Source organism: Chionomys nivalis, chromosome X (genome assembly GCF_950005125.1).
Source record: "Chionomys nivalis chromosome X, mChiNiv1.1, whole genome shotgun sequence".
NCBI classification, from domain to species: Eukaryota; Metazoa; Chordata; class Mammalia; order Rodentia; family Cricetidae; genus Chionomys; species Chionomys nivalis.
In genome coordinates this window covers 49537519-49564073 of record NC_080112.1, presented here as the reverse complement: position 1 = coordinate 49564073, position 26555 = coordinate 49537519, and the positions used below count along the sequence as shown (strand labels likewise).

Here is a 26555-nt window from a genome sequence, read left to right as displayed (position 1 = left end):
ATCATGTTACAGTATATAATTTCTTTACTTAATTAACATACAATGTTTTAGTTTTGTTATGGAATTTCCATACCTTCTTGTTAAGGATAATTCATCTCCCTTACTCCTCTTCCCAACTCCCGTGTTTCCATCTACAGTAGTCCCTTTTGTATTCCATGCAAAATATGTTCAATTAAAATCTCCCAATCCTTCCTGAAATCTCTTTTCCCCTTGCATGGTTTCCTATCTTGTTTCATAGCATGCACCCACACTCACAATCACATAAACACATGTATATAAACAAATTATCTGGGATTTGAATATGAAGTAGAACATATGATATTTAATTTTGTGAGCCTAGCTTTTTTCACTTAAAGTAGTAATTCTTATATTCATTCATTTTTCTTCCTAATTTCATGTTTTCCCCAGATGAATAAAAGTTTATTGTGCATATGTACCACAAAATAATTTTTCATCTGGTCTTGATTTAAATTTGATAAGTGGTTCCTATTGAGAATATTAGCCATTTCTTTTAGCTTTTTCATTTGGTTGAGTACAGAATTTTAAAGCATGTCCTTGATTCTCTGCATTTCCTTGATGCCTGCTGTTATGTCCCACTTTTTCTTTTTGTCAATTTTATTGATTTTCTCCAAAAAGCAACTCTTTGTTTCATGGATTCATGGTATTATTTTTGTTGTTGTCGTCTTTATTTTGCTTCCTTCCTCTTTGAGGTTTATTGTTTCTTGCCATCTACTGCTTTTGGTTGTGAGGGGTTTTGTTTGTTTTTGTTGTTACTGCGCTTTCAGGTGGACAGTTAGTTTGATAGTATTAAATCTCTCCAGTTATTCTATGTAGGTAGGAACTTGTCTCTTAGAACTGCCTTAATTTTGTTCCAGAAATTTTGACATATTGCATCATTTTCCCTCAATTCTAGAAAGTCTTTAATTTCCTTCTTATTGTGGGATATTAAGTTAGCTATATAAAGGTGTGTTACATTTGTTTATGTTGTGGAATCTTATTTTAACTATGAAAATAAGTGGTACATTTGCTTATGTTGCATTCATTTAATGATATAAAGATGTGTTAGATTTGTTTTTGCTACATTTATTTAAATATGTAAAGATGTTTTGCGGTTTCACCTTTTTTGTTTATGGCACCTGAGTAGTCTTGTAAGAAGCTTGGCCAATAGCTGGGCAATAGAAAGATAGGTGGGGCAGGCAGGCAGGGAGAATAAATAGGAGGAAACTAGGCTAGAAAGAAGAGAATGTTAGAGAAAGAAAGGGAGATGCCTAGGATCAGCCAGGCAACCGTCAGTCAGACAGGGTGTAGGACATACAGAGTGAAAGAAAGGTTAAAAAAAAAATTCCAATGCGAAATGTAGTTGAAGACAAATAGGTTAATAAAATTTACAAGAGCTAGTGAAACAAACATAATGCAAAGCCAAACATTCATAATTAATACTAAGTCTCTGTATCATGATTTGGGAGCTATTTGGTGACCTAAAAGAAAACCTCCCGAACCTTCTTTAGCCATTTTCCTTCAGTAGTGAGTTATTAGATTTCCAGGAGTGTGTAAGTTGTCTGTTTTTTAGTGTTTTTATATTGAGCTATTTTTTTTCATGGTGACCTCATAAGATGCAGGGAGTTATTTCAATTTTCTTCTTTTGAGGCTAGTTTTTTGTCCATGTAAGCTGCCAAATTTGGAAACAGTTCCACAAAGTGCTGAAAAGAAGGTATATTCTTCTATGTTTGGATGAAATGTTCTGTATATACATCTGGTAGGTCCACTTGGCTTCTCATTTCAGCTAATTCCATAAAAAAATCATTTTTCTGTTTAGTTTTTTTTTCTTGATGATGCATGTATTAGTGAAATGGTAATATTAACATCTCACTATTCATTGTCAAAATGTGATTTAATCCATAGAACTGTTTATTTTATGAAATTGGTTGCCCTTGTGTCTGGTACATAAGTATTAATAATTGCACTGTACTCTTGGGGGATTTTTCCTTTCATCAATATACAGTTTCCTTCCCTATATCTTCTTATTAATCTTTGGTTTGAAGTCAGTTAATCTCAGCTATTGAAATGACTGAACCAGCTTTCTTTATAGGTACATTTCCTTGAAATGCCTTTTTCCATCCTTTTACAATGAGGTAATATCTATCCCTGATATTAACATGTATTTCAAGGATGGATACTATTTTCACATCTACACTGTTAGTCTGTGTCTTTTTATGGAGAAATTAGAATTTTGACACTGAGTAGTGTCAATGAGCAGTATTTGTAGATTTTTGTTTGTTTGGTTTTGTTCTCTCCTCCTCCTCCTCCTCCTCCTCCTCCTCCTCCTCCTCCTCCTTCTCCTCCTCTCTCTCTCTCTCTCTCTCTCTCTCTCTCTCTCTCTCTCTCTCTCTTTTTCTCTCCCTCTCTCTTTTTCTCCCTCTCTATCTCTCTCACAATGTGTGTGTGTGTGTGTGTGTGTGTGTTGGTCTGGGATTTTTTATTTCTTGTGTTTTCCCTGGGTGTCGTTAAAATATTTAGATTTGAGTTTTTCTTTGTATGCATGATGTGTAGAAATTTGATTAAATTTGGTTGATTAAATTTGATTTCTTTTCATCAGAGAATGTCTTATTTCTTCTATGTCTTGTGGTTGAAATTTTTTGTTTGTCTAGTAGTCTCGGCTGGTATTTGCGGTCACTTAGTATGTAGAACATCTATCCAGTCCTTTCTGGCTTTTGAAGAAGTCAGGGGTAGATGCCTTTATATGTGAGTTGGTATTTTCCAGTGTTTTCAATATAATGTATTTATTCTGTATATTTAGTGTCTTGACTATTTGATGAGAGGAATTTCTTTTCTAGGTGAGTTTATTTGATATTCTGGTATGCTTCTTATACCTTGATAAGCATCTTCTTCTTTAGCTTAGAGATATTATATACTATGATTTTGTTAAAAATATTTTCTGTGCCTTTGACCTGGCTTTCTACTTTTTCCTTTATTCCTATTATTCTTAGGTTTGCTCTAATCACAATGTCCCAGAATTTCTGGATGTTTTGTTTCAGGATTATTTTAGATTTAACATTTTTTTTGAACTAGATATACTTTCTTACATTCTGTCCTCAATCCCTGAGATTTTCTCTTCCATATATAGTGTTCTACTAGTGAGGCTTAACTTTGGGGTTCCTTTTTGAGTTCCTAAGTCTTTGATTTAAAGATTTCCCTCATTTTGCATTTTAATTATTGATTATATTTCTACTTTCAGGTCTTGAACTCTTTCATTCATTTCTTTCCACTGTTTGTTTATGTTTTCATAGAATTCCTTAAGAGATTTCTTTTCTCTGTAAGAACCACTATTATAATCATTAAGATTATTTTAAGGTCTTTTAATTGTGTTTCTACTATGTTGCAATATTCAAGGCCTACTGTGATAGGGTTGTTGGGCTCTAGCAGAGACATATTTTTCTGGATGTTATTGAATAAGTTTTTAGGCTGGTGTCTAGGCATCTGATATTGGGAAGACTCTAGTTCTAGGTGCTCATAAGTAACTTTATATTGTTGGGTGAGTTTTGTTCATTGGTTTCTATTGCCCTCTCTGGTTCTTAAGATGTCATGGATTGTGTTGCCTGGTTGGAAATTCTTCTTGGATCCTGGTTGGTGTGGCCATTGAGGTTCCAGTAAAATATTTTACTAGATGTTGGGAGCTAACACTTGGGAATGGAAATTGGCTATGAGAGGAACCTGTGTGGGTCCACAGATAGGAGAAAATAAGATCCACTAAGATCTAATAAGTTACCTGGGAATGAGGGGCAGAAAGTGAGGAAAAGCTGAAGTACATGCTCTAAGATTTCATATTTTAGATATCTGTCCCTGAATTCCCCTCCCTCAACTTCACTTTTCTTCTCACTCCCCATCTGAACCTCCATTTTCCAGTTCCCCTGCCAGATTACCTACAAAATCAGTTCTATTTCCCCTTCCTAGGGAGATCCATGTGTCTTCCCTAGTTCCTTTCTCTCTGCTTAACCTCTCTGAGTGTAGCATGGTTATCACTTATTCAATGACTGACTAACATCTACTTATAAGTGAGTACAGATAATATTTGTATATTTGAACCTGGGTTGCCTTGCTCAGGATGATTTTTTCTAGTTCTATACATTTGCCTGCAAATTTTATGACACCATTTTTTTTTAACATCTGAGTACTACTTTGCTGTGTAACTGTACCACATTTTATATCTATTCTTGGATAAAGGGATATTTAGGTTGTTTCCAATTTCTGGCTATTAATAAGGGAGCAGCAATGAACATAGTTGAGAAAGTATCCTTGTATTAGAATGAAGCATCCTTTGGATATATGTCAAGGTGTAGGCTAATTCAGTCTGGAAGTAGATTCATTACCACTTTTCTGAGGAACAGTCATATTGCTTTCCATAGTGACTATGCAAGTATGTACTTCAACCAGCATGAAGGAGTGTTCTCTTGCTCCAAGTGTTGCTTTGCTCAACGTCCTCAATTATTTTATTGATCTTACCTATTCTGAAATCCTTAAGATGGAATCTAGACGTGGTTTTAATTTGCATTTCCCTCATGGATAAGGGTGTAGAACATTATTTTGTTGTTGTTCTTTTGCTTTATTCTGTTGGTTTTTTGTTCTTGTTTATATGTTCATAAAAGACAGGGCTTCTCTGTGTAACATCCCTGACTGTCCTGGAACTCGCTTTGTAGACCAGGCTGGCCTCAAACTCATAAAAGTTTGCTTGCAGATGCCCCCTGAATGTTGGGATTAAAGGTGTGCAGCCCCATGCCAGGCTGTGTTGAATATTTCTGGTTTTGGAGGCTGCTCATTCATTTCCTTTCTTCCAATATCAAAAATAGTCACACTGAAACAATATTAATACAACACTGCTTGAACTGTTAGTTTATGCATATTTCTAGCTAGTTCTTATATCTAAAATTAACTGATTTCTATTAATCTGTGTATCACAATGTGGTTGTGGCCTAATTGTAAGGTTTCATCCAGCATCCGGTATGCAGTGTCTGTCTCCTGCAGTGGCTACATGGCTTCTTTCGGACTCGGTTTACTCTCTATATATATCTTTTCCAACCTGGCTATATTCTTTTAAGTCATTGGCCAAAACCAACTTCTTTATTAACCAATGGCAATGAAACATATTCATAGCATACAGCAGGGAATCCCACATCACTTCCCCTTTTCTGTCTAAATAAAAAGGAAGGATTTAACTTTAACATAGTAAAATTACATATAGCTAAACATGTATCAAGCAATAATTACAGTTACAATATCTATACCTACTCTATTTTTATCATAACTAAGGAAAACTGTAATTATAACTACCTATTTTTTAATCCCATCAAAGACTCTAGAAGGATATAATAGTACCCAAGTTAACAGAAAGTGCATTGTAAGCAATTTCCAAAACTTTAGAAATGACAGAGACATCTTGCTGCCTGGAAAGTTACCCAAAGTTCTTCTATAACATCTATCTTCAGTCTACAGGCCCATAGTATCCAGCAGACTTTTCCATGAAGTAGGAAATTTGAAGATCTCTTATGCTTTGTACTGGAAAAGTTCATTAGTTGCTCTCATCTGTACCCTGCAAAATGTCTGGCAGTTCTTTCATGAAGCATAAGCCCTGAAGGACCATCTCACCTTTAGGCAAGTTCAGAAGTCATTTTTATGTGAGTTCTGCATGTACAGTTCATATAGCATAACATCAAGCAATCCAGGCAAGATCAGGTTCTTGCCCAAATGGCTAACATACTCTATAAGGCACCTCTTCAATGCCCATCATCTTCTTGAAGTAGATTGATACTACTAGGAGCAGATGTGTCTCATTGTCATAAAAAGTCCTAAGTTTTAAAAACATTTAAATGCCATATTCTGTTAGTCTTTGGAAGATTTGATATCTATACATCTGAAATATGTCTTTGTATGTATAGAAAATCTAACATGACTACAAGTTAGATTGTTATAGAAAATGATCTATTATTCTATATTTCTTAATTACACATTACATTTTTTAAATGAACTGCACAAACACAAGACCTAATCAAGAGCAAAAATATACATATGACAAAATTGACCTTAAACCTTAAAATAGTATTAATAGGTCAAGATCCATACGAATGTAAAATATTTATCTTTATAGAATATCTCCCTTTAAATGTAAACAATACTTATAAACAATTATTTGTGGAATTGGGGCATAGTTCTATCCAAATAGTTCTATCCAAACTTCTTCCTGTCTTTTGTTGAGAAAAGTATTTTGGGGAGGGTTTATTGAGACCTTTCAGGGTGTCTTGGTCCATCAAAACACATTAGTCTTGAAGGAATCCATACATTCTGATTTTCTGTGGAAACAAAAGCAGAACCCTTTTTCCAAAGCAACATATCCTTAGACCCAAATTTTCAGTGAAGTTAGCTTAGCAGCCCCCCAAATCAAATATCTCTGTGTACTTACCATATTTACAGTCAAGAAATTCAAATAATACACAATAATATACATAATCCAGACCCTCTGTGTATTTTCCATCTTTATGTATCTTATTTTTCTTTACTCTTTTAATATATGACTGTCCATACTCTGTCTCTTTAAGGACTTCATTTTTTTAAATTATTATTTTTAATTTATTTCTTTTTATAACTCTCTATACTCTTTTCTCTCTCAATCTCAAGCCTAAGTATATTTATCCAACACTATGACCCATTTAGACATCTTTTCCTTCTGAATTTGTCTTTATTGCATGCATACCTGTAATTACTTTTTGACCAGGAGCGTCTTTTTTCCCCCAAATGCTAAGCTGGCATGGCAAGTACCAACTCTGCTGCCCTGCCTGTTTGACCTTCCCAGACCAACATTGTGGAGGTAAGTTCACTGCCTTTGAGACTGCCTGGCAGGAGCCATCCTCATCACCTCAACTCTGGGTAGCACCACGCAAGATATAAACCTGTTTTTTTTTTTTTTTTTTATCTGAGTAAAAACTTTATCTGCCATGCAGCACAATAGGCAGCCTGGAAATATCTCAGTGTATGGAGGCAGGAATCTGCTATGTTCTCCTTCTTGTGCAGTCCTAGCAGACCCTACCTGGCCACTTTCCCAGGCCTGGATACTGAGCAGCAGGCATGTTCTTAGCCACTTTCCTCCTAACCCAGGGTAGGCATACAAGCACCCTGAGCCACAAACCTCATTCAAGTGCTCTGTTTCCTGAAAGAGCCAGAGCTGTTCTAGTTACAAAAACCAGGGAGCTACCATTTCTTAAAGAAGCCACATGATTTTTTGCTGCTAATACCAAATCAGGAAGATTTCTCTTAAAGGAGCCACAGTGCCCCCGCTTGCTGCCAGCAAACAGAGCCCATTCAAAAAAATGCCAGTTACCAAGAAGCCATGCTTAACTCTGTCCTTTTGTGTCTAGAATTCCTTTTCAAGTTTTCTCAGGTTTTATGTTGATGTAGTCAGACCCATGTTGGCATGTCAATCTGTTGGCAGAGGCTGCTTGTCCATTTCCTGGCTGCCCAGACCCAAAATAATCATACTGAAACTATATTAATTTCAGCAGGGTTTGGACTATTAACTTATGCATATTTCTAGTTAGGTCTTTAATTTAAAATTAACCCATTTCTATTAATCTGTGTACAGCCATGTAGTTGTGGCCAACTCGTAAAGTTCCATCCAGCATCTGGCATCTTTCTCCTGTGGTGGCTACGTGACTTCTTCCTTACTCCACCTACTCTCTATATATATCTTTTCCAGCCTGGCTTTATTCTGTTAATCATTCGGCTGAAAATGGCTTCTTTATTAATCAATGGCAGTAAAACATATTCATAGCATACAGAGGGCAATCCCACATTATATTTCTGTAAATGTTTTGCAGCCATTTGCATTTCCTCTATTTGAGAATTCTCTGTTTAGATATGTACCAAAATTTCATTTGCACTATTCATTTTTTGATATCTAGTTTTTTATATCTAGCATTTTAGGAGTGATATGGAAATCTACTTCAGTGGACATTTCTTAAAATACATGTAGGCAGTCCTAATGAATTCTTCAAATAATGGGGGAGAAACAGTCCTAATTAAATATCTCTTGTCATGAAATGAAGCTTCCAATATCTTGACTGGGTTACATTCGATTGAATTATTGCACAAAGATGACCCATTGGAATTGCTGAAAGACCCATGCTATTGCCAAGACAATAGGTTAATCTCTACAAACTGACAGCAAGACCATATCGATGAAGACAACACCTACATAATACCTTGAACATGCAGAAGTCAAGCTGGTCAACAATTTCAACCTTAAGTTCTAGTGCCTTTGATATGGTAAGGTATTCTGTAGGCTACCTGAAGAGAAATATAAACACCAACCTAGCTACAAACCCTTTGCTCTCTACAATGTTGTCATGCATACATATTCTAGGATCATGGTGGCACAAACTTGTGGGAGTAAAAAAGGCCCACTGCATGCGATAGAGCTCATACCTAAGATCGCTTGGGTGACAAAGAACATGAGACTAACTAGTACAGGGGTATATGGTAAGACCAAACATTATTGGTCTGAAAACAAAATAAAACAAAACAGCAAACAGCAATAAAATGATTTTTAATAACATTCTGTTAAAGCAGTAGATTAGTTCTTTGCCCAACCATCAAACAAGCTTCCTGCTAAATTCAGATATTACACACACACAAGCAAATATACACATATACACATACACACACTTACAAAACCACCACCACCATAAAACCAAAATAATAACAGGAATTAACAATCAGTTGTCAGTAATATCTTTTAATATCAATGAACTCAATTCAGCAATAAAAAGACACAGATTAACAGGATGGATATGAAAAGAGTACCCATACTTTTGCTGCATACAAGAAACACATCTCGACTTTAAGGACAGATATTACCTCAAAGTAAAGAGTTGAGAAAAGCTGATCCAGTTAAATGGACCTAAGAAGCAAGCTGGCATATATCATATTAGATAGCAAAAGAGTCTTCAAACTAAAATTAATCAAAAGATATAGAGAAGGATATGTCATATCCATCAAAGGAAAAAACTCATGGTTATTAAGGCTAAATTCTGAACATCTATGTCACCAATACAAGGACACCCACATTTGTAGCAGTAACATTGATAAAGGTTAAATCACACATTAAAACATATTCATTAATTGTGGGAAACTTCAATACCACCCCACTCTTACAAATGGCCGTGTCAGTCGGACAAAAACTAAACAGAGAAATAAGGAAACTAACAGATGTTATAACTCAAATGGATGTAACAGACATCTACATAGGAGTTCACCCAAACCCAAAAGAATACACCTTTGTCTCAGAACCTCAAGGAACATTCTCTAACATTAACCACATACTTGGTCACAAAGGAAACTTCAACAGATACCAAAAAATGAAATAATAACTTGTATCTTATCAGATAAACATGGGTTAAATTTAGAGTTCAATAACAACACAAACTGCAGAATGCATATGAGTTTATGAAAGCTGAACAACTCTCAACTGAATTACCGTTAGGTCAAGAAAGAAATAAAAAAATTAAGGACCAGATAGAATTCAGTGAAAACGAATGTACAACATACACAAACTTATGGGACAATATGAAAGCTGTGTTAAAAGGAAACTTTTTAGCACTAAGTGCCCATGTAAAAAACCTAGAGAAATCTAGCACTAGTGACTTAACAGCACACCTGAAAGCTCTAGATCTAAAAGAAGCAAACTCACCCAGGAGGAGTAGATGAAAGTAAATAATCAAAATCAGGGTTGAAATCAATAAAATAAAAACAAAGAGAACAATACAAAGACTCAATGAAACAAAGAGTTGTTTCTTTGAGAAAACCAACAAGATAGAGAAACCATTATCCAGAGAAAGAATATCCAGATTAACAAAATCAGATATGAAAAAGGGAGCCTACAATAGAGAAAAGCCAGAGAATCATTTGGTCATACACAGAAATGGAAAATCGAAAAGAAATGGAAAATTTTCTTGATAGGTACCTTATACAAAATTAAATCAAGACCATAAAAACAATTTAAATAGATTTATAACCCCTAGGGAAATAGAAGTGGTCATTAAAAGTCTCCCAACCAAAGGAAGCACAGAACCAGATATAATTCTATGAGACTTTCGAAATAGGGCTGACACCAATAATCCTCAAATTTTTCCACATAATAGAAACAGAAAAACATAGCCAAATCATTTTTCTGAGGCTACAGTTACCCTGATAAGCAAACTACACAATGCTGCAAAAAAGAAAGATAATTTCAAACCAATTTCCTTCATGAAAATTAATGGGAAAATTCTCAACAAGATACTGCTAAACTAAACTTAAGAACACATACAAAAATCAGCCACAACAATCAAATAGGCTTTATCTCAGAGATGCAGGGATGGTTAAACATATGAATATCTGTCAATGTAATCTATCCAATATACAAACTGAAAGAAAAAAACCCACTTGATCATTTCTTTAGATATTGAAAATTATTTGACAAAATCCAACACCCCTTCATGATGAAAGTCTTGGAGTGATCAAGAGTACAAGGAACATACCAAAACGTAGTAAAACAATACACAGCAAGCCAACAAACAATGTCAAATTAAATGGAAAGAAACTCAAAATGATTCCACTAAAATCAAGAACAAGATAAGGCTGTCCACTCTCTCCATATCTAATCAATATAGTCAACCAAAATTCTAGCTCGAACAATAAGACAGCAAAAAGAGATCAAGGGGATATAAAATGGAATATAAAAAAATCAAACTTTTGCTATTTGCAGATGATGTGATTGGGTACATAAGTGACTCCAAAATTGCTATCAGGGAACACCTACAACTGATAACTACCTTCAATGATGTGTCTGCGTACAAGATTAATTCAAAAAATCAATCATCATCCTATATACAAGTAATAAATCTTCTGAGAAAGAAATCAGGGAAACAACACCCTTTCCAAAAGTCACAAATAACATAAAATATCATGGGGTAATTCCACCTAAACAAGTGAAAGATTCATATGACAAGAAGTTCAAATCTTTGAAGAGAGATATTGGAGAAAATATCACAAAATGAAACAATCTCCCATGATCATGGATCAGTAAACTAAAATTACTTAGTAGAAATGACATTCCTACCAAAATTAATCTACAGATTCAATGCAATTCCCATAAAAATTTCAACATAATTCTTCACAGACGTTGGAAGAACATTACTCAATTTCGTATGGAAAAAATGAAAAACAAAGGAAAGCCAAAAGAATCCTCTATTGAAAGACCCCCGCAAGGGGATGTCTCTATTCTGGAGAGACCCCCTACCCAAGGATCAGTTGAAACCACTCGTGCGGATGCAAACAGCAAGAGGTTTATTCAGATGCACAGGTACCTGGGGCGGCAAAGTCTTTGGAATGACTCGCGCGCCTCCGGCTGGGGTCGGGGAAATTTTATAGGGGTTGAGAAGCAGAAGCGCGGGCACAGAAGCGAGAAGCATAGTTACAGGGTTCCCATTGGTCAGCCTGAATATGGCCGAGTCCAAGGCTAAGTCAAATTCCCAAATATCAGATATGAACTGACTTGGCTCGGTCTAGGGTTTTTCTCGGTGTTTTTGTTCCTCCTTCAGACAAAATGTCTGACCACAGATATCTTGTTTTGGCTGTCTCTGCATTTATTTTTATTGGCAGCCTCTCATACTGTACTCAGTTGAACCCTGAACGTGTAGTACAAGCCTTGCAAAATGGCGTTACAAGTGCTAAGCTGGGCGGGGGTCCTTCATTCCCCCATTTCTCTTGTTACTTTGAATGGAATCTTTCATTCAGCTGGTTCAGGACCCTGGGACCTCCGGGTCATATTGTCTTAATTGATGATATTGCTGGGTTAGTACCAAAGTCTGTATAACTGATAACCTGTCCTTCACAAACTGGACTAATTTATTTAGAATGCAGGGCCCAAAGAGTAATATAAGTAGGAGGATCATTAAGGGTCCCATGATGGAAGAGACTAGGGTGGTAAACCATGGTGATCGATTAAACCACCCTTCAAACCAGCCTTGTCCTATTTCCAACAACTGTTGTCTCTGTTTAAGTCTCTCTCTGAGTTTGGTCATACTGTCTCGTACCAACCCAGTCTGGTCTGCATAGAAGCAGCATTCTTCTTTTAGGGCTGCACATAGTCCTCCTTCTTTTAGGAACAAAATATCTAATCCTCTTCTGTTTTGTAAGACTACCTCGGAGAGTGAGGTTAAAGATTTCTCAAGAGTACTGATTGATTCTTCTAATACCTGAAGATCTGTATTTATAGCTTGTTGCAACTGCCTAAATTGGGAGGTCTCTGCTAGGGCGGCCACTCCTGATCCTATTCCTGCCGCCATACCTCCTACAGTGAGTCCACCAAGCAGTAAAGCTAATGTCAAAGATACAGGTTCTCTGCGAAACCGAGTTATTTCCCCAATTTTCTCAAAATGGCTATAATGTATTCTGGTTCATGGTATATTATCTTGAGCCATAGTTCTATGAGCACGCAATAGTCAGAGCTGACATTAAGAACTGAGGTTGACACGCACGGTGTCAATCCCGTGCTGCAAGCCCAGCAAGTCCCATTGGGGGCTTCCAGATAATGGGACCCTGGCCAAACTTCTTGAGTTAGGCTACATAGTACCTGATGAGATGGGGGGACCTTACCTATGCAAAGTCCCCTTCCTGATACCTCAGATAATGTTAGTTTATGCTCTGAAAGGGTTGTACAACTGGTTGGAGCAGAAGTGTGATTGGAAAAATTCCGCGAAACAGCAATGCCTTCATAGTACGGGGGCTTTGAAACCAGACATAGCCAACATTCCTGCGTCCGGGTGGGATCAGAGTAGTTTAAGGTTAAGAAGGCTCCCTCGACTAACTTCAGGAGTCAATCCCCTGTCCCGGGTTGCTGGAGGGTCATTGTGATGCTCGGGGTTTTGGGACCAGATCTGGGGGGTGAGCTGCTGGTTTTATGCGAAGGTGATGCCGTAACCAATGGTATAGGTTGAGGTTTGGGGGGTGGGTTGGACTTAGAGGGGGACTGCTGGTCTCCCAAGATAGTATTGGGGCCGACGGATTGTGATGGAGAAGCACTCATAATTTGTCGGGAAATCGAAAACAAGGTGATGGGGTCATATCCAGTACGGTAGAGGCGTAGCCCCCAAGACTTAGGTCCATCCCATGCTGCTTTCTTTCCCTGTTCAGTAAATTGTAAGATCAAGGGGTTGCATCTGCCCCCTGGGGTAGAGCCCTGAACGTTGGTGGTGCTCAGGGAATCATAACATGGACCACAGGCTTTACCCCCGCATATCCATGGTCCTCTCCCGGTATACCCAGAAATTGTTCCTCGTTTGAGGGTAATTAAGTCCCAGGAGGAGCTAGGCTTCCAATAAGCTTCTCCCGTGGTCTCACATCCCCATTGAGCACAGTACCCCTCTCCGGGACCCCCACATCCGCGGGTCCCGCCTTGACCAGGGCAAACATAAATGTCTTTAGTCCGGGTCCCATGTCTTCCTCCTGGATGGTGGCATCCGTAACCGGAGAATGGTTCTTGGTCAGAAGGATCCCAAGATGATCCTACCAGGTCACAAAGATCGAAATAAAGAGTGGGGAAGGCATCCGTCAATGTCCCCAATATGGAGGTGGAATTCGCTGTAGTTCCTGTCATAAGATTGGTAACCCTCCAGGTGATATTATATACCTGATGGGGGCTTCCCTCCCCGGCAGTCATCCCCATTCCTAGTAGGACCCCCAAAATAATCAAGGGGCCCCATGTATGAGTCTTAACTTTAGCGGGTTTTGAGTGCGCTGGATCTTCCATCCTTTCTTCTCGCTGTCCGTCTGTTGTTCTGGGTTAGCTGCTTTCACGTGTGAAGCGTGGATCCAGGCAGCAATCCCGTCCACTTTCAGTGCCATTGGGGTAGTCAGAAGAACAGTGTACGGTCCTTTCCAGCGTGGTTCCATGTTCTTAGTTTGATGTCTGCGGACCCAAACAGTGTCCCCAATCTGATACTGGTGAGGCACCACCGGCTGGTTAAGGTTATCCTGGTATGCCGCTGCCAGAGGCTTCCAGATCTCCTGTTGCACCAGCTGTAGGGCTTGCAAATGAGCTTGTAAGGAAGGGGAGTTAGCATAGTCTGTAATGTTCGTATCAAAAAAATGTATGGCTGGGGGTGGTGTCCCATATAGTATCTCAAAAGGGGTAAGGCCATGTGGTCCAGGAGTATTCCTGGCCCGATATAGGGCCAGGGGCAGGAGCAACACCCAATCCTTTGAGCCAGTTGCAAGCGTTAATTTAGATAAAGTCTCCTTAATAGTTCTGTTCATACGTTCTACCTGTCCTGAACTTTGGGGTCTATATGCACAGTGCAGTTTCCAATCAATCCCCAACAGTTTGGCCACCAACTGACTTACCTGGGAGACGAAGGCCGGCCCATTATCAGAACCCAATACCTTTGGCATTCCGTATGGGGGAAAAATTTCTTCTAGTAGCTTCTTGGCAACCATCTTGGCAGTCTCATGTCTGGTGGGGTAGGCCTCTACCCATCCTGAAAAGGTGTCTATAAATACCAGTATATACCTATATCCATATAGACCAGGTTTTACTTCAGTAAAGTCTATTTCCCAATGAACACCTGGTCGATGTCCTCGGAGACGCACCCTTTGAAGAGCTTTTGAGTGGCCTGTATTAATTTGAGCACAGGCCCTGCAGTTATCTGTTGCTCGTTGGAGTGCCTCATTTCTGTTCAGTAGGTATTGTCCAGTTTTCATTCTGTCTAAAAGAATCTTCATTTTCTTTATACCCAAGTGGGTCAATTTATGTAAATAGTCTATGAGTTCATGAGTTATTTTTATGGTCATGGCTATTTTTCCTTTGTAAATCCATTGTCTGCTTGTAGGGTTATATTCCGCCCCTAATTTTTGAAGTAAATTTATATCCTCTTTATCATAGGTCCAATCTGCAGTGGATTGGACGGGTTCAGATACTATGGGGAGTATCTGTGGTCCCAAAGCAGCCTCTCGGGCTGCTTTATCCGCCTGCCGATTTCATCTGGCCTCAGCGCGATCTCCTTTTTGGTGGCCAGGACAATACATAATACTCAGTCTTTTGGGGAGGAATAAGGCCTTTAATAGAGCAAGGATTTCTGCTCTGTTTTTGATTTCCTTTCCTTCTGAGGTTAGGAGCCCTCGCCTCCGATAAATCTCTCCATGTATATGTGCAGTGGCAAATGCATACCGACTGTCAGTATAAACATTTAGTTTCTTACCTTTTGCCAGCTTGAGAGCTTGGGTCAGAGCAATAAGTTCAGCTCGCTGAGCCGAGGTGCCACTGTGGGTAATGCACTGGCCCAGATTACCTGAGTTTCCGTGGTAACCGCGGCTCCTGCCTTGCGCTCACCATTCAGTAGGTAACTGCTTCCATCAGTGTACCAGGTGTGGTCTGCATCTGGAAGGGGCTGATCAGTCAAGTCTTCTCGAGTTCCATGCATTTCCGCAAGGATCTGAAGGCAGTCGTGCTGATCGGGCCCCTCTGGCAGAGGTAGCAGGGTAGCCGGATTGAGGGCAACCACAGGTCCGAATTGGACTCGGTCCGCGTCCAACAGCAAGGATTGGTAGTGCGTCATACGGGCATTGGAAAGCCATCTGTCAGGAGGCTGTCTGACCAGCGCCTCAACAGCATGGGGCGCCAGAATAGTCAGAGGCTGTCCCAAAGTCAGCTTGCCAGCGTCCTTTATGAGAACGGCTATAGCTGCCACCATTCTCAAACAAGGGGGCCAACCTGAAGCCACTGGGTCCAATTTCTTGGACAAGTAGGCAACAGGACGCTTCCATGGCCCAAGTCTCTGGGTCAAGACACCTTTGGCATAGCCTCGTTTTTCATCAATGTACAGTTCGAATGGCTTCGTGATGTCAGGCAGGCTTAGAGCCGGAGAGGATAAGAGGGCTCGTTTAATATTCTCAAAAGCCTGTTGCTGTTCATCTGTCCATATGAAGGGGACCCCCTGTTTGGTGAGGGGGTATAGAGGGGCCGCCATTTCCGCGAAACCTGGTATCCATAAGCGGCAGAACCCAGCAGTCCCCAGAAATTCCCGCAGCTGGCGATGGCTTTGGGGTGGGGGTATATTAGCCACAGTCTTTTTGCGTGCAGCGGTAAGCCAACGCTGCCCCCCCCTCTAGTTTATATCCCAAATAAGTCACTTCAGTCTGGCATATCTGGGCCTTTTTGGCAGATGCTCGATAGCCCAGCAGTCCCAGAGTCTGTAATAGGGCCCCCGTACCTTGCCGGCAGTCATGTTCTGTGGAGGCTGCCAGTAGAAGGTCATCCACGTACTGGAGCAAGATGAGCGATGGGTGTTGAACTCTGAAACCTGCGAGGTCTCGATGTAAGGCCTCATCAAAGAGGGTGGGACTATTCTTGAAGCCCTGTGGGAGTCTGGTCCAGGTTAGTTGGCCTGAAATTCCCAGTTCAGGGTCTTTCCATTCAAAAGCAAAAAGGGGTTGGCTCTTAGGGTTTAATCTGAGACAGAAGAAGGCATCCTTCAAATCCAGCACTGTATACCATGTATGAGACGGTGGCAAGGTGCTCAGTAAATTATATGGATTGGGGACAGTTGGATGTATGTCCTCAACCCTTTTATTGACTTCCCTGAGATCCTGTACCGGTCTATAGTCCCCGGTTCCTGATTTCTTTACTGGGAGAAGGGGGGTATTCCATGGAGACCGACACGGAATCAGGATACCTTGATCTAACAATCTCTTTATATGGGGCCTTATCCCTTGGTAGGCTTCATTCGACAGGGGGTATTGTTTAATTGAGACTGGGGTCGCCGTGGCCTTCAGATCTATAATCAGTGGGGGTTGCTGCAAGGCGAGCCCCATACCTCCCGTCTCTGCCCATGCCAGGGGGTACTCTGCAAGCCAAGTGTCCAAGTCCTTGGGCCCCTTAGTCTCTTGGTTATTTTCATACAGTCGATATTCTTCTTCCAATTGTAAAGTCAATACCTGTAGGGGGCCGCCGTTTGGGCCTGCCACTTGAATTTTCTCCCCTTCAAAATGAATTTGGGCCTTCAATTTAGTGAGTAAATCTCGCCCTAATAATGGATATGGGCAGTCGGGAACATGTAGGAAGGAATGGGTTACTTTACCAGTCGCCAGTTGTACCTTCCGTTCGGTGGTCCAACGATATTGTTTTCCGCCTGTGGCACCTTGCACCCAGGCAGTTCGCTCGCTGAGTGGTCCTGCGGACTGGGTGAGGACTGAATGCTGGGCTCCGGTATCAACTAGGAAGGTGACTGGTTGCCCCCCAACATTGAGTGTTACCCGGGGCTCGGGGGGGGGCTCCTGGCCCTGACTTCCCTAGTCATCATCTAGGGAAAGGAGTGAGACCTGTGGTTTGGGGCCGGGGCCTCTAGGTTTGCGAGGCTTAAAGTTCTTGCCAAATAGATCTTTCACTTCCTTGGTCAGAGCTGGTCGGGGTCTGAAAAAGCATGGGACAAAACCGGTCCCACTGAACATAGTAGACAATGAGGACTACTGAGAACTGAAGAACAATGGCAATGGATTTTTGATCCTATTGCACGTAATGGCTATGTGGGAGCCTAGGTAGTTTGGATGCTCACTTTAATAGACCTGGATGGAGGTGGGTGATCCTTGGACCTACCACAGGGCAGGGAAACCTGATTGCTCTTTGGGCTGAGGAGGGAGGAAGACTTGATTGGGGGGGGGATGGGAGGTGGTGGCAGGGAAGAGGCAGAAATCTTTAATAATTAAATAAATTAATTAATTAAAAAATTAAAATAAAACTCAAAAAAAAGAAATTTAAAAAAAAAGAATCTGAAAAGATTCTATAAGGTAAAGGACACTGTTGATAAGACAAAACAGCAGGCTACATAATGGAAAAGATAGTCATCATCCCCACGTATGACAAACGGTTAATTGCCAAAATACATAAAGAACTCAAGAAACTAGACATCAAAATGCTAAATAATCCTAATTAAAATGGTATGCTGATCTAAAGAGAGAATTACGAAAAGAAGAATTTCAAATGGCCTAGGTACACTTAAAGAATTTTTCAACACCTTTAGCCATCAGGGAAATGAAAATCAAAAGGACTCTGAGATATCGTTGGTGTAGTATGTCCTTCTGTATGCTGTGCATATGTCTTGTCATTATTTGTTGGTGAAGAAAGCTAGTTTTACCTATGGCAGGGTAGAATATAGCTAGATGGGAAATCCAAATTGAATACAAGGGAGAATGTAGGCAGAGCCAGCAGCTGCCATGGAAGCAAGATGTGAGATAACAAGTCAAGAGCCTCTTGGTAAAAAATAAAATAAATGCATAAAAAGAGAAATGGGATAATTTGGGGCTGGAGAGATGGCTCAGAGAGTTAAGAGCCCTGGCTGCTCTTCTAGGCTCACAACCATCTGTAATAAGATCTAGTGCCCTTTTTTTGGTGTGCAGACATACTTGCAGGCAAAACATTGTATACATAATAAACAGCAAAAAAATCTTTAAAAAGAAATGGGTTAATTTAAAAGTAAGAGCTAATTAGCAATAAGCCTGCATCATTGGGCAAAATTTATAATTAATATAAGGCTCTGAATATTTACTCAGGAACTTGCAGGTGTGAGAAAAACTTTGTTATATACCATCTTTAACCTGTCAGAATAGCTAAGATCAAAAACATTAATGACACCTTTTATTGGAGACTATTGTAGTAAGGGGAACACACCTTCACTGCTGGTGGAATGCAAGTTGTACAGCCACTTTGGAAATAGATATGGCAGTTTCTCAGAAAATTGAGAAGGAAAAATAGAAGAGATCTCTGGAGGAAACTGTGGGTTGGGGGAATGGTTGATAGGAACATGTGCGATCTGATTGGGCAAGTTGGGAGCCGGGAGGAGGGGGATATTAATAAAATGTTGTGGGAGCTGCAGGCTGTGTTCCTGCCTCCCCAGCTCCTGGTTGCCTAGCTAGCTTATGCCCCAAAATAACAACACACAAACTGTATTCTTTTAAACAGTGCCTGGCCCATTTCTATTAATGTGTGTAGCACCTTGAGGTGCGCTTACAAGGAAGATTCTAGCCTACGTCCATCCTGGGTCGGAGCTTCACCCATCTGCTCTGGAGAGGACAGTGGCATCGCATCTGCCCGGGAGAGGGAAGTATGGCGTCTAAGCTCACTTCCTCTTCCTCCCAGCATTCTGTTCTGTTTACTCCACCCACCTAAAGGCTGGCCAATCAAATGGGCCATGGCAGTTTCTTTATTAGCCAATGACCTTCCTCCATCATTTCACCTTTTTCTGTTTAAACAAAAAGGAAAGGCATTCACTTTAACAGCAAAATTACATATAACAAAACAGTTATCAAGCAAGAATTACAGTTACAATATTTACATCTATTTTATCTCTATCATAACTAAGGAAAACTATAACTATCTATCTATTCTTCAACTCTATCAAAGACTCCAGAAGGATATAATATTACCTAAGTAAATGAGAAGTAAGCAACTTACAAAACTCTAGAAATCACAGAGACATCTCACTGCCTGGACAGTCACCCAAAGTTCCTCTGTACCATTGGGGCATCCATCTTCGGCCTAAAGGCCCATAGTATCCAGAGACATTTCCATGAAGCAGGAAATTTCAAAGGTAGTTCAGTCACTATCTGCTGTGTCCTGCAGAATGTCTCTCAGACTCTTTCATGAATCAGGAACCCAGAAAGATCATCTCACCTTTAGGCAAGTTCAGTAGTCCTCTCTCTGCAGGTTCTCTGTGTCCAGTTTATACAATAGTCCAGGCAAGAGCAGTTTCTTGCCCAAATGGCTAACAAACTCCATAAGGATCCTCTTCGATGCCCATCTTCTTCTTGAAGTAGATTGGTGCTGCCAGGAGCAGAGTGTCTCATTGACATGAAAAGTTCTAAGTTATTATAACATTAAATAGCATATTCCGTAGTCTTTGAAAGATATGAAGAATGTCTATCTAAAATATATCTATGTACATCGAGAAAATCTTAACTAACATGACTACAAACTTGACTATTATGATTATCTATTAACAACCTATATACATTACATTTTTAAGTGAACTACACAATCACAATACCTTAATCAAGATCAGAAATACATATACATATAACAAAATTGACCTTAAATCTCTATCCATAAAGCAAAAGCTATACTAATGCAAATTATTCATACCTCTATCATATCCCCCTTTAAATGTAAAAGAACATTTATAAACAATATTTGGGAACATGGGCGCAGATTTTTGTCTCCAAACTGCTTCCTGCTTTATAGGGTCACTGTTAATTAGGTCTTTTATGGTGTAACCTGTCTGTTAGGTTCATCTCAGTCGGCAATTGAGCGAAGTAATTTTTTGAAGGTGTTCACTGCAACCTTTCAGGAGGGCGTGGTCTATCATACCATATTGGGATGGAAGCAATCTGCAGGGTGTCATCGTCTGTGAAAACAAAAGAAGAATCTCTTTTCCAAAGTATCATATCCTTAGATCCAAATTCTGAAGTCAAGGTATTTTCAAAATATCTATGTTGGATTAGTTCAGTAGCATTTATAAAGAAATATCTTTTAGCATCTGTTGCTCTTTCCTCAACATTCAAACAATTCAAAGAGAGCATAATAGCATACAGTATCAAGATTCTCTGTGTATTTTCCATCTTTGTGTGGCTTTATTTTAACTTCTATTTCATTTATTTTTACTTTTATTTTATATTCTCTGTATATCTTTGTCTTGGAATAACTCTGTAGACCTGGCTGTCCTTGAACTCTTAGAGATCCTTCTGTCTCTGCCTCCCAGGCATTGGGATTAAAGGCATGTGCTACAACACCTTGAAGTCACAGAGGTCAATCTCCCTCTGCCTCCCAAAGGTTGTTTTTTTTTTCTTTAAGAACTTTAACATTTAGCCTGCATATATTTTTAACACACTGTAAACCATTTAGAAATTTTCTTTGTCTTTGAATCTCTCTTTTCTGTATATCTCTTTTTCTGACCACATGAGCCTTTAAATTACTGAACAATATGGGTAGGATTAAAGCCATGGCTTTGCCAGCTAGATCCAGCCCATTCCTTAGCTTTCCAGCCTCATGGCGGAGATACCGACTGTAGCCAAGTTTATCAACACAACTCTGTGGCGTTTCAAGGTCCTTGCCAGCAAACAAGCTGCAACAGTATGTCCACAGACAACACTCAAGTCCTCTCTCTGTAGTTGGCCCTCCTGCCTCAAACAGTCAGAGTTTGCCCTTGCAGGACGGCCCAGAAAGCCAGTATTTTAAAACAGCACAACTGTTTTTCCTGCTACGGCTGAAAACAAACAATCATGCAGTCAGCTTTTCATCAACAACGTTCAAGTGTTCATGGCAGGACCTCTTAATGAGCTGCAGGGTTTTGCAGCTAAAGCTGAGTCAGGAAGCCTCTCTTAGATGAGAGCACTTGCTTGCCTCTAGCAAGCAGAGCAGACCCGAGAAATTGCTGCTACCAAGAAAACTTGCTTTACTCTATTCTTTCCCAAGCTTTCACATGCTTTCTGTGGATATAGTTGTCCACACATTGGGGGCCATTCTGTTGTAGGAGCTGCAGGCTGTGTTCCTGCCGCCCCAGCTCCTGGTCGCCTAGCTAGCTTATGCCCCAAAATAACAACACACAAACTGTATTCTTTTAAACACTGCCTGGCCCATTTCCATTAATGTGTGTAGCACCTTGAGGTGCACTTACAAGGAAGATTCTAGCTTATGTCCATCCTGGGTCAGAGCTTCACCCATCTGCTCTGGAGAGGACAGTGGCATCGCATCTGCCTGGGAGAGGAGAGCATGGCGTCTAAGCTCACTTCCTCTTCCTCCCAACATTCTGTTCTGTTTACTCCACCTACCTAAAGGCTGGCCAATCAAATGGGCCAAGGCAGTTTCTTTATTAGCCAATGACCTTCCTCCATCAATAAAAGAGATTTTTGGATGGTGCAGTGCATTTCTGGGTAATGGAGAAACCTGGTTCTAGGGAAACTTGTTGGAACTCACAAGGATGAGTCCAATGAGATTCATAGAAAGAGTGGAGAGGGTGGCTCAACTGGCCATCTCTTCTTATTAGATTGATGACTAGCCTAATTGTTATCAGAGAGCCCTTATCTATTAACAGAATGAAGCAGATCTAGAGATCCACAGTGAAGCACTGGGCCAAGCTCCAGGAGTCCTATTAAAGTGAGGGAGGAAGAATTTTATTAACCAGAGGAGACAATGTCATGACAGGGGTAAGAACCCACAATGATAGCTGTCCTGAGCTCTTGAGAGATCACCAACTCTGGATCAACAGCTAGGGACCCTGCATGGGACCAACATACGCCCACTGCATGTGTGGGATTTTTGTCACTTGGTTTGTTTGTCGGTCTCCTAGCAATGAGATCATGGCCTGTTCCTGGTGCTTGAACTGTCTTTTGATAAACTATTCCCCACGCTAGGTTGCCTTACCCACCCTTGATGCAGGAGGAAGAGTTTGGTCCAGTGTCAACTTGATTAGCAATGCTATGTTGACTTCCATGGGAGGCCTGCCTCTTTCCAAAAGGAGACTGAGGAGGAGTGGATGGGAGAGGGCAGAGAGTAATTGGTGAAAGTTAGGGAATGGGATGATAAGGGAAGGGGAAACAACAATTGGGATGTAAAAAAATATATATATACACACACACACACAGTACTTGAAACTGCTTTTTTAAAATCCAAGATTCCCTAATAGGTTCACAGTGAAGGCTTGAGCTTCATGTTCAGAGGGGAGAACATCACAAGGGCCTCTATTTAACAGTGCTTCTCTCAGGAAAGACTGGAAGAAAGAGCCTAAACATCATGCATGTGTGCTGGATCCTCACTGTGACTGTGTTGCTTCACATTATAGTCTTTAGAGACCTGGTTACCATCTCTGGACTTTGCTGGCCTCAGTTATTAAGTAGATATGATGAAAAGTTCTTTTAGTCCCATACCACATTCTTTCATTCAATGGGAGTTTTCTTAGAAAAGGTTAAGCCTGACAACTACATACTTCTAGTGGGTTTTTGAAAATTTTCTAACCACATAAATTTAGACATAGAACTCATAGAATATGAGTTCTAAATTCAGGTGAACTCATGGATTCCTTCCATCCTATGTTGTAGAACTCATATATGTAACTGCATTACCTAACCTGCCTCCTGTTATTGCTTTAGCTTAGTAAATTCTTCTTAATAGAAATTTAGATATTTATCTTCCTATATTATTATAAAATACATAGTATGAAATGAAGATAATTTTTACCTTTCTGTAAAAGAATCTTACAAGAAACATTAAAACAGAGGCCTCAGTCACTGCCATACTTAGATATATCAATATGCCTAAAAGAACAAAATAAAATTTCATGTTCTGGTTCTCATAAGATGGATTTGTGGACTAGGGTCAACCCAAAAATAGCTTGTTACTGGTCATCTCTAACACACTCTCATTGACAGTACATGGACAAAGTGGAACCAACCTTAATATTAAGGGAGGAAGAGTGTAGCAAACAAGGGATATTTGTGCTAATGGAACAGCCCCTTGCAATTTCCAGATGATCATAACCATATATTTTAACATTTCCAGAGGAGAAAAAAATCAGTCACTCAGGTAAAAAAGATTTTTAATGATCATAACCTAAATAATTTTCTTTTAAGAAAACATATATGTTGTACAGACTACGTATGTGAGCTGTCACTTTGGTTTTGCAAAAAGAAATAGTATATCTGAGTTTAGAATAGCCTCTCTCTAGAATCTCACTTTTAGGGTAACACATTCTTTTTCTAAATGGTCAGACTGTCCCGCTCCCTTCAATTACATCCTACTAGATTGGTCACATATTTTGGGAAGGGAGCACTTGGGCCTTTGTAAAATCTCTGCTATCAAAGGAGGCTTTTAGTGTGAGGTTAGTCTACCTTGTGTTCATACCAATATTAAGCCATTGTTACACCATGAGTTCCTAATGTTTGACTCTTGAGGTCACATACTCTTATAATTGATATTTTCTAACACATTGGCCCATTTCAGACCCTGAGGGTATTTTGATCACACACCTGATTGGCATTCTTTTTGTTGCCCAGGCATACTACCGGTTACCTTCCCTCAATAGGGCACTGGTTACCAATGAGTCCTTCTGTTGGACCCAAACAGTTGGCATCCTTCTTCACAATACTCCATTCTTTCATCTCAGAAGGTTACAGAAAGCCTGCTGTTAAGTATGCTTATGCATTCCTCAGTGTTCATACCCCCTCATTAGTTCCACAAAGGGACTCCTTGCATTCATAGAAGGTTCATTGACAGGGTGATGCATCAGGCTTTTGCTATGTTGTTCATGACTCTTTTGTTTCCTGGGAAATTTCTAGGCACTTATGAGTACATGTATAAAGGGAGAGAAGCGTCACTGCTGATCCCTCCAAACTACTTGACTCTACAAAGGTTTGCCAACTAGAACTTAGTCAAGTACAACCTCTAAATTCCATCTCAGACAGGAAAAAGAATCTGAAGGAATGAAAGATGCCTGTCTCTTTATAGTAGCCCTCATTATCAGTAATACCCTCTGTTCTGCAGACTACACAGAGCTGCTCACCTTATTTATCTGATGTACCATGATTTTTTCTCCTTTTATCTTCAGGGCAAAGTACTAGGTTTGGGCTATGATAAGTCATATCTATAAGAAACAACTTTTAAACAACAGATAGCTATTTAGCCTATTGTCAAAGGTCGAATTTGAGTAATTCCCTGGCACTGTCCATTATAAATATACCCAATTGTCACTGAAGGCCACTATGTGAAGAGAAACCAGGGCCTTGGACATAGGGCTTATTTTCTACAGGGAAAAGAAGAGGCAAATAAGTCCTTACCATGAGATCAGGCAGGAATTATTGTATATTTATGATTTCTAAAAAAAAGACCTGCTTGCTATTCCAATAGTAGGGAGGATGAGAGTTTATTTAAAAGGTACTTTCTTGCTCTACAGTGACGCATACATATTTGTGGTAGACATCTAGACACAGAAGCTCCTGTAAACAGAAGGTTCAGTGTGCATTATGTTGCAGGAAATGGTTCCTAGGTTTGAGTAAGTATGTGTTCCATATGTGGACACTACTTTTTTTCTCCTTAGGACACTCCTTTGACTAAGCTAAGGCCAAGTCTGGCCCTTCTGCTTCCACTAAAATAGAGAGAGGGAATCATCATGGTAAAGAGACAGGGGCTTGAACACAGTGTAGCATGCCTGATGTGTTTATTTCTGCTTCCTTCTGTATTTTACATAAAACTCTTTTGTACCCCCTTAAGAGACCACAAAAGGTGGATATCATAACCACTAGATCCAGTGCACAGTTCATCATGTTCAACTTCACTTTGGGAACCAGCCTTAGTATGTGAAGACAAGGAATGAAACAGATGAAGTTGTTTACAGCTTCTGCTGAGTGGTGTGCTGTGAGAAGCAGCAGTTTATAACCTACAAGCCAGCTTATATTTGGCAAATCAAAGAGAGGTTTCTTATATTCCACACACATGAAGAAGCCACTGCTTTTATGAAAAATGTGACTCATTAAGCTAATACGGAAAGCTCGTTTCTCTCTACGCCTTGGCCACCTTCACATTTCCTTCACCTGCTGACCTGAGAAATTCTCTTCCAAGAATAAAGTCTTCCCTACCACAGTCCGTGTCTTCAGCTACTCTCTTGAGTTAACTCTATACCAGGGAGGTCTCAGACAATTTCTTAACTTCCCATAGCCTTCCATGCTCCCAACACACTAGCATGGTCTCCCAATCCTTTATGGGGTCACCTCCTTCTAACGGGGCCACTGTGCACATCATCACTATCTAGAAACATTTCTCTGGAAATCACAGTTAAAATATTCCATATTGACTACAGGCAGTTTTCACTCTAGCATCCTCTGTCCCATTTTAGGTACCTCAGAACAACTCTCTTTCAAAATTTAAAAGCATCAAAACTACTAACCTGTTTACATGTTTCAATAGCATGACTGATTAGTTCCCCCCAGCTAGAAGAACACTGGGGCTGGTAAAGGCTCAAGGGGCAGAACCTCCACCCTCTGAGATCCAAGCATCATCAGTACTCATTAGTGTCTGGCAAATCAGACACAGATTTTGTAACCTCTTTGAAGAGTTGACTGAACTGGCTGTCGTTCTCTGTCTCCCAATTCAAGTGCTCTGGTGTGATGCGCTTCTTGCCGTTGATGCAAGCTTCATAGAAAGCCATCTCAAGGATGTTGGATGTTATGTACTCGAGTAAACCAGCAAGGAACACAGGCGTATAAAGAGCTCAGTCGCTGGGAATAGTTTCCTTTTCGAAGATAGCGCTCCACTTGGCTAACAGGAAACAGAAGTTCGGCTCTGGTGGACCGGGATTTTCACCAGTTGACAAAGTTTTTGTATTAATGGCAAGCTTTTGTCTGTAGGATGTAGCCTCCAGTTATGGACAAGACTAGTTTTATATTACCTCAAACCACATGTACAGCCCTGTGTAAACCAACTCTATTTCACCTAG

At 40.0% G+C, this 26555-nt stretch overlaps 1 protein-coding gene across 1 annotated transcript; it reads right to left on the bottom strand.

The window, feature by feature from the left end:
• Positions 1-11542: 11542 nt before the first annotated feature.
• Positions 11543-26267, bottom strand: LOC130868367 (uncharacterized). The gene is given in 5 exon segments (XM_057760616.1): positions 11543-11622; positions 13788-15345; positions 15348-16187; positions 16189-17370; positions 26163-26267. Coding segments are annotated over 5 exon segments (3765 nt in total).
• Positions 26268-26555: the final 288 nt, after the last annotated feature.